The following is a 17,312-nucleotide window of genomic DNA, read 5'->3' as shown; positions in this document are numbered from 1 at the left end:
ATGAGAGACACATTTTTTAAAAAACTCCTCTGGCCAAATATACCTTACCAGGCATAATGGGTAAACTCAATACCAATCCACAGGGGATGACTTAGTCTAATATTTTGCATCTCTCTCCCTCACACATATATATGCACACACATGGTACATACATTATGTCTCTTTTACAAGAAAAAATGAAAGAGAAAATTTTGAGAGATAAGAAACATACAGAAAGAACACTCATAATGTAATTTTGTCTTATTCATTCAAATTCTAGAAACATCTAGGAGACCACTATCATTAAATGCATATATTTACTCTAAAAATACATATTTAGTACCCAGCTTGAAAATTACTATTGAGGATAAAATAACATAAAGGAATTTGTGTTTTATAGTGTCCTATATCAGGCATTTCAAAGTCATTTGTACAGAATTATATACTAGTCTTTACTTTCAGAAAGGAAAAAAAAGGCAGGCATTCTCCTCCGGCACTCAGGTTTCTGTGCAGAGATGTGGGGCCCCAGTGAAGTCATTATCACAGACAGCCTGAGGAACCAGGAATGATTACATGACCTTACTCCTCTTTTGATTTTGTTTTTTCCTTGGAAAAACAAACTCAGGCTTATTTTTTCCCCTAGTTTTCCATCATATATCTTCTGAAGTAATAGGCAATAGATTTTTTTCATAACATACAAACCAATATTTAAATTACCTAGTATGTCTATGTGGAGAAAAAGTTTTATTTCTGGGCTTATATGACAAGCACAAGCTCCACAATATAGGCTGTGACCTTCTGAAATTACATTCTATCCTCATTAGTAAATCTCATGCCAGAGGTAATATAAGAGATGAACCTTTGTGGCTGAGGTTGGTTTGATTACCTGACTATAATTTGTTTACTCTTGTGTCCTCACATGGGTTTCACCCAGTGTGTTAGAAAGAGAAAAAAACAACAAACTAGCAACCCTGAGTTGTCTGTGAAATCACATCAGGGAATTCTAGCAGTGAATTTTAAAATTATCAATCTGTTTACAAAAAGTCTGTGTCTATTAGTGTCTAATGATGCTTGGTGTATAAAGCACTGGTTCTCAACAGGGGTGGGGGTGGCTGTGTAGTACCCCTCCCAAAGGGACATCTGTCAATATCTGAAGACATTTGTGGTGGTCACAATGTTGTGAGAGGGGACTGCTACTGGTGTTCAGGGAGTACAGTCACGAATGTACTCATTGTCCCACAATGCACAAGGCAGTTCCCATAACAAAGAATAATCTGGCCCAAAATGTCAGTAGTGCCAAGGCTTGAGAAACCCTGGTATAAAGATGCAACTAAAACTCAAGAAAAAGACTGAACTTTTAAAAGGGAACTCTCTTACACTGTTGGTGGGAATGCAAACTAGTACAGCCACTATGGAGAACAGTGTGGAGATTCCTTAAAAAACTGGAAATAGAACTGCCTTATGATCCAGCAATCCCACTGCTGGGCATACACACTGAGGAAACCAGAAGGGAAAGAGACACGTGTACCCCAGTGTTCATCGCAGCACTGTTTATAATAGCCAGGACATGGAAGCAACCTAGATGCCCATCAGCAGATGAATGGATAAGAAAGCTGTGGTACATATACACAATGGAGTATTACTCAGCCATTAAAAAGAATACATTTGAATCAGTTCTAATGAGGTGGATGAAACTGGAACCTATTATACAGAGTGAAGTAAGCCAGAAAGAAAAACACCAATACAGTATACTAATGCATATATATGGAATTTAGAAAGATGGTAACAATAACCCCGTGTACGAGACAGCAAAAGAGACACTGATGTATAGATCAGTCTTATGGACTCTGTGGGAGAGGGAGAGGGTAGGGAGAATTGGGAGAATGGCATTGAAACATGTATAATATCATGTATGAAACGAGTCGCCAGTCCAGGCTTAATGCACGATACTGGATGCTTGGGGCTGGTGCACTGGGACGATCCAGAGGGAGGGTATGGGGAGGGAGGAGGGAGGAGGGTTCAGGATGGGGAACACAGGTATACCTGTGGCGGATTCATTTTGATATTTGGCAAAACTAATACAATATTGTAAAGTTTAAAAATAAAATTAAATTTAAAAAAAATAAATAAAAGGTGTTAACAACTTTATTGACTACTTTCATTTGAAGTCCTTTTTTCCTAAGTTTTCTTCCAAACTTGAAGTTAGCATGGTCGTCACCAGAGTACATAGATAGCAGGTCTTCTCAAGGCTCTATTTCAGGGGCAAATCCTTCAGCAACCTGGCTAAGTTGAGGAGCAATCAGGGTAAATTGATCCATCATAATTGAGTCCTCGAGATTCTTCCATGTAGAAGACACCAGAATCCAAACCTGCTATGCAGCAAGTGTCTCTTATCAGAACAGCATTTTAACTTCATATTTAATTAATGAGAAGACCAAACATTAGAAATTTTAAAGGCCACTACTTTCACGTTTCACTTTCATGCATTGGAGAAGGAAATGGCAACCCACTCCAGTGTTCTTGCCTGGAGAATCCCAGGGACGGGGGAGCCTGGTGGGCTGCCGTCTATGGAGTCGCACAGAGTCGGACACGACTGAAGTGACTTAGCAGCAGCAGCAGCAGCAAGGTCTATAAGACTAACTTTATGCAACTGTTAATTTTAACTTGCCTCTTTTTAATGCAGAAGTCATTTATTGAATATCTGGTATATTGCAGGCACTACAGAATGAATACAGGGGAGTTTCCCAGTGGCCTAGTGGTTAGGATTAGGATTCTGGGCTTTTACTGTGGTGCCCCAGGTTCCTTCCTTTCTCGTTCACTCCCTGGTCAGGGAACTGAGATCCCACAAGTCATAAACAGCACTCCCTCCCCCGCCAAAAAAGAAAAGTTTTTTTGTTTGTTTTTTTTTAAAGAATAAGACATAGCCACATATTTTCAATGAGCTCATGATCCTAAAGACATAAAAGGAGGCAAGTCACCAACAATTGCAAGAAAGTGCTGTATGATATGGCAGAAATATGCTCAGAGTGCTAAGGACAGTGAAAAGGAGCATTTAAATAAATTGTGGCATGGGTAAGTTTGCCAAAGGGACAATGCCTAAGCAGTCTGCTAGGATGAGCAAGAATTAGGGGGGTGGAATAATGGGGATGACTATCAGATAGAGAGAAGGGCACAGGAGAGGGGGTTGGTGCAGGGGTTGGGGGGAGGCTGTGAAGGCAAGGAGATGCCTAGGGACTTCGGAAACTGTCAGTGATGGCAGAAGCCGAAGTCCCTGTGGAGCAATGGTAGAAGGTGACATGGAAGAGCAAGAAGAGGCCGGCACAGAAGGCATGACTCTGTACAACAGGGAGCCTTTGAAGGACTTTAAGAAGAATTACAACATCAGCTTATATTTTCAGAAAGAAAGATACTACTCCAGTGTGGAGGATGAACCAAAGAGAAGTGAAAATGAAGAGAAGGCAATGGAGTCAAAAGATGATTTAGCAAGTAGCACTGACGAGACTGGCTGAATCAAGAGTAACTCCCAATTCCTATAAAATCATTGGTAAGCAGTGCTACCTTCCTAACTAAGAGGAAGCTTGGCAGAATGAGAAGCTGAGTTCAGTTCGGGATGGAGACCCCGTGCTGGCAGGAGTTTTATCCTTGTTCAGTGCTGTGGCTCCTTACACCTATTACAGTATGCCTGGCTTACAGTAGGCACCATTAAATAGCTAAGTAAATGTCTGAATAAACAATGAAATTTGTTGGTTTTCAGGTACCTATGAGATACTCAGATGAATCTGTACTAAGAATTTTTCAATATATCTCTGAAACTTAGGAAGAACATTCTCGATATAAATTGGCAAATAACCAAGAAGTAGACCAAAGACACGTTGGGAAATGACGACTTTTTTCTTTGTTTGGTGACTACTCCACTTGGCATGTGGGATCTTAGTTCCCCAACCAGGGATCCAACATGCATCCCCTGCATTGGAAGTACAGAGTCTTAACCACTGGACCATCAGAGAAGTCCCGGAAATAGTGACTATTAAAGGAGTGAGAAAGTGGCCTGGAAGACCATAGGCTAAAGAAAGAGAATGAGAAGCAATGGCAGCAATAGAGGAGAGAGTGTTTTAACAGAAGACCACCGCCGCCCCGCCCCGCCCCGCCAAAAGCAAGTATTAAGGAGAAAATGTTCACCAATGTCATCCAATGCCAAGGAGGGGTCAAGTGACATACAGATTCCAGACACTGCAGTATGTATAGGAAATCCAACAAGTCTGGAAATCAAGACATTATTATTTTATTGTATTGGCATACAATACTGATGTATGGATGTAAGAGTTAGACTATAAAGAAAGCTGAGTGCCAGAGAATTGATGCTTCAACTCTGGTGTTGGAGAAGACTCTTGAAAGTCCCTTGGACTGTAAGGAGATCCAACCAGTCCGTCCTAAAGAAGATCAGTCCTGGGTGTTCATTGGAAGGACTGATATTGAAGCTGAAACTCCAATACTTTGGCCACCTGATGCGAAGAGCTGACTCATTTGAAAAGACCCTGATGCTGGGAAAGATTGAGGGCGGGAGGAGAAGGGGATGACAGAGAATGAGCTGGTTGGATGGCATCACCAACTAAATGGACATAAGTTTGGGTAAACTCTGGGAGTTGGTGATGGACAGGGAGGCCTGGCGTGCTGGGGTTCATGGGGTCGCAAAGAGTCAGATACGACTGAGTAACTGAACTGAACAATACTGATAAGCTATTTATTGTGTACAGTAATCTGCATTTCTAAACTTTATGGACACTGTAAACCCTGGGTTTAGAAATTTTGAGGTCACCCTTTGGAAGAATAGGCTTCAAGGAGGCAGCATTTGAGAGAGAATGGGGTAAGGAATGAAGAGAGCACAAGAAAGCATGGTTGTGGGGCCCATGCTATTTGTTCAGTGTTTTGTTGGGAAGGAGGGAGAGAACTGCGGCAGGAGAAAGGGAGATGTGGCCTCCAAGGAAGCATGTGGTTTGGTGGCCAAGTTACAGCAGTCAGCGTCCCGTGTGCCAGCTGAGCCTGATTCCCCGCTGTGCTTGACTTACTCGTTCTTCACAAAGGCATGCTTGTTGATGGTCTCCACAACATCTCTGAAGAGGATCTTTGAAGTGAGCGTGTAACCATGGTGCACCACTGGCTCTCCGTCCGGGCCATCCCAACAGTCAACTGCCAGAAAAAGAACATCACATCAACAACTCAAAATTTCTGGTATTTCCCAATATTTCTGGAAATACCAGACACGTATTAAGTTTGTTGTTTGAGATTATACACTAGGATGATCATGACAAAGATGTCAGACCACAATGAGTGTTCTGGCATATTTATCAGGATAAGGAATTAAAGATTATAAATGAGTTACTGTGAATGCTTATAGTTAACAAGGAGGTCATACAATCAGCTTAGCATTTACCAAGAACTCTCATTAGAATTGATCTAAATCCAAGAGACTCAGAGAATGGACTTATGGTTGCCAGGGTAGCGGGGAGGAGGATGGGGAGAAGGGATGGTTAGGGAGTTTGGGATGGACATATACACACTGCTATATTTAAAATGGATAACCCATAAGGACCTACTGTATAGCACAGGGCACTCTGGTCAACATTATGTGGCAGACTGGTTGGGAGCGGAGTTTAGGGAAGAATGGATATATGGGTATGTATAGCTGGACCCCTTCGCTGTTAACCTGAAACTATCATAACATTGTTAATCAGCTATATTCTCGTACAAAATAAGTTTTTAAAAAAAAAAGAAATTGATCTAAATCCAACTGAGTATGCTTGAGGATAGTGATATTTCTTATCAGATTATTTCTCTAATTTTACTTCTTTCACTTTACTGTTCTTTTATGAAGTCTCAATGACCCTCTCAAATCAAAACCAGTCCTTTTCATTATTGTTCACTTAAACTCATTATGTTTTCATTAGATTTATTTCCATTTTATTAATTCTACAGTAGTTGTAAAACAGCATTGACTTCTGAAGTTCAAATCTTTAGGCCCTGCTAAGAGTTATGTGAACATGGACAAATGATTTAATAATTTAAAGTATTGTTTCCCCATCCATAAAAGGAAAACTAAGAACAAGGCTTGAATTGTAAGTCTGAGTGATTCATAAATAAGTACCTGTGAAGATGATTATAATCCTGCATGGCACATAGTAATCATTATTGTTATTGATACTATTGATACTGTTATGTATATGGACAAACTCACTGGCCCCCCGCTGAAGAAACACAAAAGCTTCCTCACCATCCTCCCCGACTCAGAGTTTGTCTTCCCTTGTTTTACACTCCACTACCAGACTAATTTCTCCAAACACTGCTTTCTCCATGTCACTACTTTGCTTTGAAGCATATTCAGTGCATAACATAGCATCCAGTACATATTATGTAGTCAGTAGATATATGTTAAATTTATAAATAAAGTCTATGGAAGCTGCTGCCTGCTTAACTCCAAGGTCCCTCCCTATCTCTGGTGCTAGAGACTTGCCATTCAGCTAAGGTTGTCTTCTCTCTGGCCCTGGTTCAGAGCTGGACTACAATTCTCAGCTTCCCTTGCAGTAGGACACGCTGCTGAAATGTGGGTAGAAGTGATGCACCACCTCCACGTCTGGCCTATGAAAGCCTGCCTTACACAGTCATTCATGCTCCCTCTTCTGCTGTGATTTGGAAGTTGTGCTGAAGAGGGCACAGATGCTGAGGGAAAGAGCCTGCATCCCTAAATCACTGCCAGAAAGACTCCCCCATTAGGAACAGCTATTTTGGACTTCACATAAAAAATAAACTTCACTTGTTTTAAGGCACTAGGATTGAAAAACTAGTTAATTAGTATCCTAGCTTCTGTTTAACAAGTCAAACATTTTTTTCTCCTAACAACAAAACTACCAGACTTCTTCCAGTTACGCAAGCTTCCTCACATACAATCCTACTTCCATGTCTTTGCTTCTTTCATTTAAGGTCAACTGACATGTCCTCCTTCACTTTGTTCGTTTCAGTCCCAATCAAGGGTCAAATCCTTAATTAAGAATTTGGATCCTAAACAAGGATCCCCCACAGATAACCTTGCCAGCTCTCGTGATGTTGCCCTTCCTTATGATAGGGGGTCACAAATTCAAATACCAACAAGAACCTGAAAGCAAAAGCATTAGTCACTCAGTTATGTCCAACTCTTTGCCACCCCATGGTCTGTGGCCCTCCAGGCTCCTCTGTTCATGGGATTTCCCAGGTAAGAATATTGGAGTGGGTTGCCATTTCCTTCTCAGGGGATCTTCCCAACCCAGGGATCGATCCTACGTCTCCTGTGTGGGCAGGTAGATTCTTTACCACTAAGCCACCAGGGTTGTCTTTGGGCCTGAATGAAGTCAAATATAAGAAGGTATCTTCTCAGAAGAGAAGCTCCATCCATCTTTTGACATGTATTTTATATTCTTTGTTTGAATACAGACATGAAAAAAATAAACAGATGTTTCAAAAGTATGTAACTTAACAATATACCCCAATTTATATCCCATCTTAGAAGAAAAAGGGCATAACAGGGCTCCTTATAAATGAGTTACTTTCTTTTGAAAAAGAATGCAAAGTAGTAGGCAATGCCACACTAACTTGATTATCATATACCCAAAAAAATATCTCTTCATGAGTAACCACATTAGTCATGTGGTATTCTTTTGCTAACACATGAAAGAAGGTGTTCTTTTGCTAACATTTATAATAAGAAGAATTTGCATAGTTGAGGATGGTCTCCTAATATTCACTTTTTATGTCTATTTTATCACTTGTCTGTTAAATGAGGAAAACAACACTCCCAAATGGTGCTGGCATGTGAATGACTAGCATCGATCAGTTTAGTTCAGTTCGGTTCAGTCACTCAGTTGTGTCCGACTCTTTGCGACCCCATGAATTACAGCACACCAGGCCTCCCTATCCATCACCAACACCCGGAGTTCACCCAAATTCATGTGCATCAAGTCGGTGATGCCATTCAGCCATTTCATCCTCCGTCGTCCCCTTCTCCTCCTGCCCCCAGTCCCTTCCGGCATCAGGGTCTTTTCCAATGAGCCAGCTCTTCGCATGAGGTGGCCAAAGTATTGGAGTTTCAGCCTCAGCATCAGTAGCTGAGTTCAAATGGCCATGAAGACCTCTTGTAAGAGCTAGTGCTGTGACAAGAACATTGGCAAAGTAGAAATCCTCTAACCAATTTCCTAGCCACGAAATAGCCAAGTCCATTTTTTTCAATCAGACCACACAATAGAGGCCCCTGAAAGCACCCTGACAAAGAGTTGGTCAGATCTGAGGACCAGCTGAGAGGTTAACATGACAGCTTTTCACAGTGGAACTTAGAAATGTTCCACCCTGATAGCGCTCCCAGAGATAACAGGGAAAGCTGTAAACCGATTATAATGGCAATGCAACACCAGTTCCATAATGAGAGTGAAAATCCCCTGGACAGAACATCCATATTTATTAAGCAACTAGGGCTGAAAATTAAGGGAAATGAAAGGCCATGTAAAAAAGAAAAAAAAAATGTTGTCTATGTGATTTGTTGACAAACCCACTTCATCAAAAACAAGACTGATTAGTGTTCCTCAAGTCACGATATACACCCTGACCAAGGATATTGCTGCAACTGAACTAATAGAGATGGAAAACACAATATTAACCACACAGATGCTTGAAAGTGGAGAGATTCTTCAGGTCACAGTACCATGAAGAAACTGTCCAGAAGCATTACTCTCCTTCTCTAAGTACTATACTTGCCAAGAGCTGCTTCAGAAAATTATCTGTGGGCCTGCAGTTTTTAATCCACCACCTGCTACATTCTATAAATCAAGTTCCTTAAATCCTAGCCACAGCTGCTTAACAATAAAAACAACTTCATCCGGAACCAAGGTAGATAAAGCACTGCTGGGTGTCTATAGATTGGTGCCTCCGGACCCAAGATTGAAGTGTAAGCTAAGATCTTCATATTACAGGGCTGACAAATTGTCAAGAGAGCATGAAAGATCAGGTTATCAAGTTCTAAAGTCTTTAGAAACATGTAGATATTTAGATGCCAAGGAAATGCCTCCTATTAAAGCCAACCTCCCCTCTGTGCTTTGCATTATGTTTTCTGGCCTTCCTTATGTGACCAGATGGCCTGCATTTGACCTCACCTTGGGCTGGTCATGTCATTCAATGCTTGTTCCTCCAAAGACCACACAGGCTTCCTGGAGAAGCAAAGTGGTGCAGTCAGACAGCTTGAGTTGAAATACCAGCTTCCAACCTTTCCAGCTATGGCACCTTGAGTCATCAACCCTACCCCTCTTCTTAAGGAGATCACTCCATCTTCCTTAGTGCTGTAAGAACTAAATGAGAATGTATGGAAAGCAATTAACCAGAATCTAGCCCACAAAAGGGGATGAAATCATGGTGAATTCCCTGTTCCTTCCCAGTACATTAAAAGCCAAGGTGACCACCATAGTTTCAAACAGGAAGCTGAGTATGTACAAAGCTGACCAAGTCTCCCAGATAAATACACTTCTTCTTCTCAATAAAACCTTCCAGAAACTGACTTTCACCGTCCAGTCGTAGACTATTGCAACAGTGAAAACTTCACACCAAACCACAGAGGAGGAATTTGTTGATGCAGGTTTGGGGAGGGAGATATTTGAGAGACTGCAGTCCCCTAAGTGGGACTTGTACATTTTCACCTACACTTACACATGAAGGTCTCTGTAAGTGATCTCGTACACTACCACATAGAAAACTCAGAATTGTGGAATCTTTATCTTGTCTGGATCCTTCTATTGTTATTTAACTGACTGATAGGAATGTCTACATAAACGTTACAGACTTACTATAAACCCAACCCAGGGACAGCTGAACTCATCCACGCTCTTCCTTTCGGGCCCCAGAGGAGATGATGGCTCCATCACTCCTTCCAGCTCTCCCCTGCTTGCCTTACTTCCTTCACTTTTCTTGCTAGGTCCTGCAAGTTTACTTCTTTAATATCCATATAAACCTCGTTCTCACTTAGTCTAAGCTTTCATAATCTAATCTTCTATAATCCTTCCTTTGAATCATTTCAGTAGCTTTCCCACCATTCTCCTTGCCCCAGTTTCACCTCTCTTACCCCTCTACAAACATATATCATTAAAAAAAAATTTTCTTCCTACACTGCTGCCCAAGCAATCTTTCTAAACTGCAAGTGTGACCATATCACTGTAGGTATTAAAACAATTCACTGGATGCTTATTACCAAAAGCTAAACCTGAAGCTCCTTATCACAGCACTCAAAACTCTTTCTCGCAGACCCATCTATTTTCCCTGACTGACTTATCTCATTTTACCACACCCCTTCACTCTCTGTACCCCCTTTCTACCACATATGCATCAACTGGTCGAATTCTCACACCGTATTATTGTTTTTAGTGTCCACTTCTTCTATTAGACTGTGAGCTACTTAAAGACAGAAACTATGTCTCACATCTGTGTCCTCACCCCCAAGAACCTCCTAGAAATTTAATAAGTGTTGGCTGATTGACACATCATTAAGTATCTTAAAAATAAACAGTTATTCTAAACTGTTTTTACCATCATTTAATCAAAAAACTTCCATGTTCATCACAATTTTTCAGCACCTGAAGGTGTGCCTCCCAACTGCTAGTACATATCTCTCTCCCTGCTTGATCTGTAAGGGGGAGACAGGATTATGAATTAAGAATAACTTTACAGACAGGTTTTTCCCTGGTGGTCCAGTGGCTAAGACTCTGGACTGCCAATGCAGAAGGCCTGGGTTCAATCCCCAGTCAAGGAACTAGATTCTGCACACCACAACTGAAAAAGGACCCTGCATACTATAACTGGAAGATCCCACATGTCCAAATAAATAAATGTTTTTTAAAAAGAAAGATCACAGGCAATGACCAGGTCCTGCTCACTCTTTAAAAAAAAAGAAAGAAGAAGAATCACTTTATAATAAGTGGAAACATGGTTTTGATTAGTATGAGTACATTTTTTAGGTCTCCATTATTTCCACTAGACTTTATTAACTAAAGGACATATTCATTGACACACACTGGCGCTCAGACAAGGCACGCACCTTCCACACAGCGACAGCCCTCCTGCAGCACCCGCGCATACATGTCCACTTTGGACTGAGACAGGAGCTGGTCCCCAGTCAGGTATGTGTTGTGGGAGGAAGCAATGTAGTAGTTGCACAGGGGCTGATCCATGTCCTGGTACACTTCATGATGCAGGGGGTTAAAGATGTCACAAGCAGGACTACGCATGAAGTTCGTGAAGCCTTTGGAAAAGAAAGGGAAGTGTTATAGCTTCGAAGCCAAGGACTTCCCTGCCGGTCCAGTGGTTAAGACTGCCTTCCAGGGCAGAAGGTGTGGGTTCAATCCCTGGTTGGGGAATTAAGATCCCACTGGCCTTAAGGCCAAAAAACCAAAATATAAAACAGAAACAGTACTGTAACAAATTCAACAGAGGATTAAAAAAATGGTCCACATCAAAAAAAAAAACAAAAATCTTCAAAATAAATTAGTAAATAAAGCCTATATACTTACCCGACTCCAAGAAGTACAAAAGAGATCAAAGTTTGTCCAGAGTGCTTATCTTATTTACCTTCAGGACAACCTTTGCAGGGAATACTGAGGCAATAGGGGGATTGCCCAGGTCAAATAGTGTCAAAAACTGCAGTGTGACTTTGGGGAGTAGCAGTTTAAATGTAACCTAAAGAAAAACAGACTTTTTAAGAATTTTGATTGGGGGAGTGAGAGGCTTATTGCATCGCTATTCAGTAACTTCTGAGCTCCAGCTGTGAGTATGCAGTGTGACCTACCAGGTGGCTGATGCAGTGTTAAAGCCGTATTTATCCAAAGTGATATACTGATCAACAGCAATCTGATAGGTTGTTAAGCTGATTTGAAAAACAGTATTGTCTGTGTCATAGTGGAGGTAAAGGTCAGGAATTAGGCATAGCCTAAAATCAGGGTATGATTATTTGACTATGAAGCTGGTTTGGGAAGATGCTGCTAATGGCTAGCACATTTGATAAAAGTGATACAGTGCTGTAAGATTATGCAGAAAACCCTATCAGTTTTTCTAAGTTTTTCAAAAACATAAGTTTCTGGGTAGGAGAGGCATTCATTAATACAACAAATATGTAAATGTCCTAAAAGTACTTAAATGATCACTAGGGTAAACCATTTCAGCTCTTCAAAAATCCTGTGGTAAAACCACCAGTAGATATCCTGGGAAACTGGAGAATTTCTTTATGTTCATCTTCATGGTTATGGCCATAACTTAGAAAGCATGTTTAATTCCATCTCTTAAGGCCCTACACCAAGGAAGTAATTCATTTATTGGTAAAGAAAGGTCCAAATTAGTTTATCTTCTTTCATTGTTTTTAAAATAGCTTTTAAACATATAAACATTAAATCATTTCTCTTCATTTTAATTAGCCTCTGTCCCCGGAAGTAAACCTACAGTGTCAAAACCCCCTTGTCTACACTGAGCCTGTTTGGGGAATAGGAGGCCAACAATCAAAACTGGTGAGATAAACCATGGCTTCGGATGCTCTTGTGGGCAGTGGGGGGGTGCCCGTGGTTTTTTTTAATTAAGATTATGTGTTCTGCCTAGGACCTGTTCTCTTTTGGGTAGCAGGCTACAGTTCATTTCCCTATATATTTTAAATACATGGAACTTACAAATACATGCAGCTATATAACATACCATTTCATTCATATGCAAAAACCTAGGAGCTAGATTCTGAGTATAGAACCATGAGCAAATTACTTAATTTCTTTAAGCCTCACTTTCTTCAACTATAAAATGAGATAGTCATTAACAAAATTTTCAGTTCCTACAACCTCTCTACCACTACCAACTAAGTAAAACAAATGAGTTGCCAACATTTTAAAAGAAACATGTTTATTTAAGACCAAATTCTCCTTCCTTAGGTTGAGACTGTTTCTAAAAATTAGGCACTTAAGAAAAGTCAAAATATTTCTTGGCATATATTATACATAGTGGTATCAAGCTGACTTGCTCAGAGGGGAAAATGATATTGTCATTGCAAAAGTAAGAGAAACACCAAAATCATGACATCTGATTTGTAGGAAATTATGTGTGTGTTGTGGATTTTGTTTGAATCATCTGTAATTCCAAGGATATCTCCCGATTTCTTTTCCTAAAAATTTTGCTAGAAGGTAACTTAACAATACTGAATGGAGAAATGAGAAATTAAGAATATTAATCATTTTACCTTCTATGCCAAGGACATTTTTCACCTTATTTTCTTCAGAAACTTCAAATTTCCTTATGATGTCAATACAATAGTCTGTTGTCACATTTGTCATCTAAACAAAACAGAACAATAGTAGAATACTTGCAATTTCATGAGATATTTTCCTCCATGCTAAAAAGGCATGTTGATTTTTTAAGCGTTCTTGATACAATGCAAAATGGTGAAATGAGCAGTGTTTGACGTTACTTGTGTCATAACTACTTAATCTTTGGAAAATGATTATGAACTCAGTATTCCTCTGCATCTTTCAGATTTAATCAGTGAAAATAGTCATTCAACTGTTGATCTCCGTGAAGCAATAAGATTAATAAAACCAAGTCAATAATCAGTGCAAATGCATGACTGAAAATCCACTCACTATAAGTCTGCTGCTGCTAAGTCGCTTCAGTCGTGTCTGACTCTGTGCGACCCCAGAGATGACAGCCCACCAGGCTCCCCCGTCCCTGGGATTCTCCAGGCAAGAACACTGGAGTGGGTTGCCATTTCCTACTCCAATGCATGAAAGTGAAAAGTGAAAGTGAAGTCGCTCAGTTGTGTCTGACTCTTAGCGACCCCATGAACTGCAGCCCACCAGGCTCCTCCGTCCATGGGATTTTCCAGGCAAGAGTACTGGAGTGGGGTGCCATTGCCTTCTCCCACTATAAGCCAGTAGCTAGCAAAAGTAATGCCTTCCATACAAACACTGAAGTTGGCTAATCATAAATTGTATGTAAAAAGAAAATGACTCCCTACCAAAGCATAATGTTCTAGGTAAATCTACCTGTGTGTATATATCTACAGATCCTTCCACCAATTCATGGGAGCAATCTGCCATAGTGATTCAAGAACATAAAGGTTAGCAAAAGAAAATAAAAAGGTAGGTGAGAACTCTGGAATGAGAGTGCTTATATTCAAATCAACTGTCTCATATTAACATATAGCGTGTGCTCTTAATATTCAAATAAACTGCCTTACTTAAGAACACATGTAACAGTGTGTTCTTACATAAGTCACTCACATTCTCTGTGGCTACCTTATAAGGTAGCTGTGAGGATTAAATAGATTAATAATTCTAAGAAAAATGTATGGTACCCAAAAAAGCTGTATATGCTAACAGTACTGAGTTAGTCTGAAGTTTGCTCCCTGATAGCTCAGTTGGTAAAGAATCCACCTGCAGGAGACCTCGGTTTGATTCCTGGGTCGGGAAGGTCCCCTTGAGAAGGGAAAAGCTACCCACTCAGTATTTTGATCTGGAGAATTCCATGGACTGTATAGTCCATGGGATTGCAAAGAGTCAGATAGGACTGAGCCACCTTCACTTTGCTGCAAGTAAATTACATGCTTAGTGTGTTACTAGGAAAAGCAAACTCTGAGAATAATCTCTTTAGTATTAACAAAGGATGTGATATTTTGATCAAAAATTCATTCAGTCCCACAGTTGAACAACAATATTTAAATATACTAACGAATAACAATAGAAGATAAATTGGGAGCCAGTATTTTATATTTCTATGATATTTTCAAAAATTTCATTACCTCTTAGGTGCAATACTTATGTTCTAGTGAACTCTAAATTCAAACCATCTATTTAATATCACTTAAATTTTTGCAGGGAAAGAAAAAGCTCTACAGTGCAACCATTTTTGCATGTTTGAAGGAGCACAGAATGCTTTGTTCCCCTAAGGCTAGCTGCATTCTTTGCATAAATTTTACAGTCTTTACTGCATGCAGAGGCCTCCTTAGCAGACATCACCCCAAAATACATAAATACATGATATCATGCTACCTGTGAGTAACTTGATTGAGCCAGTGTGGCTTTTGATTAACTCATTGATTCATCTGTTATAAGCTAGAGACTTATCACATGCAGTTTAAAAGATAATTTCTCACAAAACAGAAAGAAATTGATAAAAAAAAATTGTATGTTCCATTGGAAGACTGAGCTTACATTGCAATTATTTGGTTTATGAGGCCATTTGTTCAGAGACATCAGGGCCTTGCACTAGCCTCAGTCTACCAGGAGCCTGTGAGATCTAAAAACAAAATTCAAACAAACAACAAGAAAAAAAATCCTGGCATCCTAGGATGGAGTTAATTGCCCATGAGAACATGTTACCAGCTCAAAACACAAAGAATGTGCTAACAAAAATCATATTTGAAAAGTATCATTAAATTAGTGAAAATATCAGTAGGCATTCTAGAAAGCCCACAATTTTCTGAGCACCATATAAAAATTAATGAGAGCTAACCGAAAATACAAGTATTAAGGATTAACTCATTGAAATACAGTAAAACCTCATAACAATGAGAATGGAAATGTAAGCAAACCAGTTCCCATCCTTCCTCCAGCCTTCCTTTCATTTAATTAACCTCCCAAGAGCAAAATCCTGCACTTGGAAAGTTTTCCAGACCTCACTTGGAAAGTTATATTGGGATTTTACTTTATGAATGAAGGTTCAATGTACGTTAATACTCTTTAGTGTCCTTCCCCCATTGTTTTGTGTTCTATTTGACATGACTGATAAGACAGAATAGGAACATTTTCTCCCTCTTTCCCACGGAGTTCACTTGAAAGTCTTGTTTGCTATCAATATCTGAGCTCCTCACTGTCTTTTAACACTGACGATTGTTTATTCTATATAAGGCAAATGGTGTGAAAAAGAACTTGAGGAAAACTTGATAACACATTCATAATGTAATCAATGCTGTGCAGTTTATTAAAAGTCCTTACATCCATAATCTTTATAGTTCTTATAAACTTAGTATTTTTATCTTCATCTTGTAAGTAGGAAAATGGACACAAAGAATGGTTACCTATCACAATCAATCATACAGTCATTAAAAGGCAGAACAAAGGTTCAAATTTCAACTTTCTGAATTCAAGTCCAAAGCTTTTTTTCTTATGTTATATCTATTGTCTGGGAGTTTTTCTTTATTTCTACTGAGAAATTGAAATACTTTCCAAAGTGAGTTTTTTTTTTAGTATAGCTGAAATTCCCGCATTTTAACTTAACTTTTGAAATTTTTGTAACTTTCAAATCCATTCATTTGACTTCTTTGATAATTCCAGATTGGAATGATTCCCCAAACACAAAATCATAACATAATTTTCAAAGAATTTCAACATGGCTAAACTCTCTTCCCTTTATTTTTACCAAAGTAACGTATTCATAGTTTCTCCATCCATCCTCCTGTGCTTCTGCTCGTATAGAATTTTTTTCTGATTTAATTGCTGAAATTCCCACTCATCTGTTTAATTTACAATGTTCCTATCACAAATTTTTCCCAGTGACTCTAATGGTATCTCGGTATTATTTTCCACATCAAGGCAACAGGTAATCCATGAATTTCATTTTCTTCTCTATAAAGGTCCTCCTTCTTCCAGGCTGGTTGTGTTCTAGAACTTCACTCAGCTTTTTGTCCTAACTTCATTGTGTCATTCTTATTGAAGAGCACTTGAAAAGTAAATTATTTCTTGTACATATTTTTCTGTGTTATCTGTTTTTTTATTCTGTGTACACATTTGGTTGACAAATTAACCAGGCAGAAAATCCTAGGTCAGAAATCATTGCTTAATGTTTTTTTTTTTTTTTGGCTTGCAGAATTGCTGTTGAGAAGTCTGAAGCCATTCTGATTCCAATTCTTTCCACAGGACCTATTTTTGTTTGTTAATTTGGTAAGGGATTTTTCCCCCTTTTATGCAAGCTTTTAGGGGTTCATTTTAACCTTGCTGCTGCTGCTAAGTCACTTCAGTTGTGTCCGCCTCTGTGCAACCCCAGAGATGGCAGCCCACCAGAGTCTCCCGTCCCTGGGATTCCCCAGGCAAGAACACTGGAGTGGGTTGCCATTTCCTTCTCCAGTGCATGAAAGTGAAAAGCGCAAGTGGAGTCGCTCAGTTGTGTCCGACTCTTAGAGACCCCATGGACTGCAGCCTACCAGGCTCCTCCATCCATGGGACTTTTCAGGCAAGAGTACTGGAGTGGGGCGCCATCGCATTTTAACCTTAGCATTGCACAATTTCATTGTGATTTGTTTCTACGTG

At 39.7% G+C, this 17,312-nt stretch overlaps 1 protein-coding gene and 1 non-coding gene across 5 annotated transcripts in view; one reads left to right on the top strand and one right to left on the bottom strand.

The window, feature by feature from the left end:
• The window catches only part of PLCH1 (phospholipase C eta 1), a 251,435-nt gene that overhangs the window by 69,651 nt on the left and 164,472 nt on the right, over positions 1–17,312 (bottom strand). For all 4 annotated transcript variants that reach the window (XM_070374381.1, XM_070374404.1, XM_070374389.1 and 1 more), the window contains exons 7-9: positions 13,250–13,343; positions 11,078–11,281; positions 5,046–5,166 (exon numbers count right to left, since the gene is read on the bottom strand). In XM_070374381.1, coding sequence (XP_070230482.1) covers positions 5,046–5,166; positions 11,078–11,281; positions 13,250–13,343 — 419 coding nt within the window. The remainder of the gene's footprint in view (positions 1–5,045; positions 5,167–11,077; positions 11,282–13,249; positions 13,344–17,312) is intronic.
• Positions 10,720–10,792, top strand: TRNAG-GCC (transfer RNA glycine (anticodon GCC)). Its single transcript has one exon. It is a non-coding gene; the product is annotated as a tRNA-Gly (tRNA).

This window comes from Bos mutus, chromosome 1, assembly GCF_027580195.1.
Source record: "Bos mutus isolate GX-2022 chromosome 1, NWIPB_WYAK_1.1, whole genome shotgun sequence".
Lineage (NCBI taxonomy): Eukaryota > Metazoa > Chordata > Mammalia > Artiodactyla > Bovidae > Bos > Bos mutus.
Note: the sequence above shows the minus strand (reverse complement) of the source record. Positions and strands in the feature narration are given on the sequence as shown.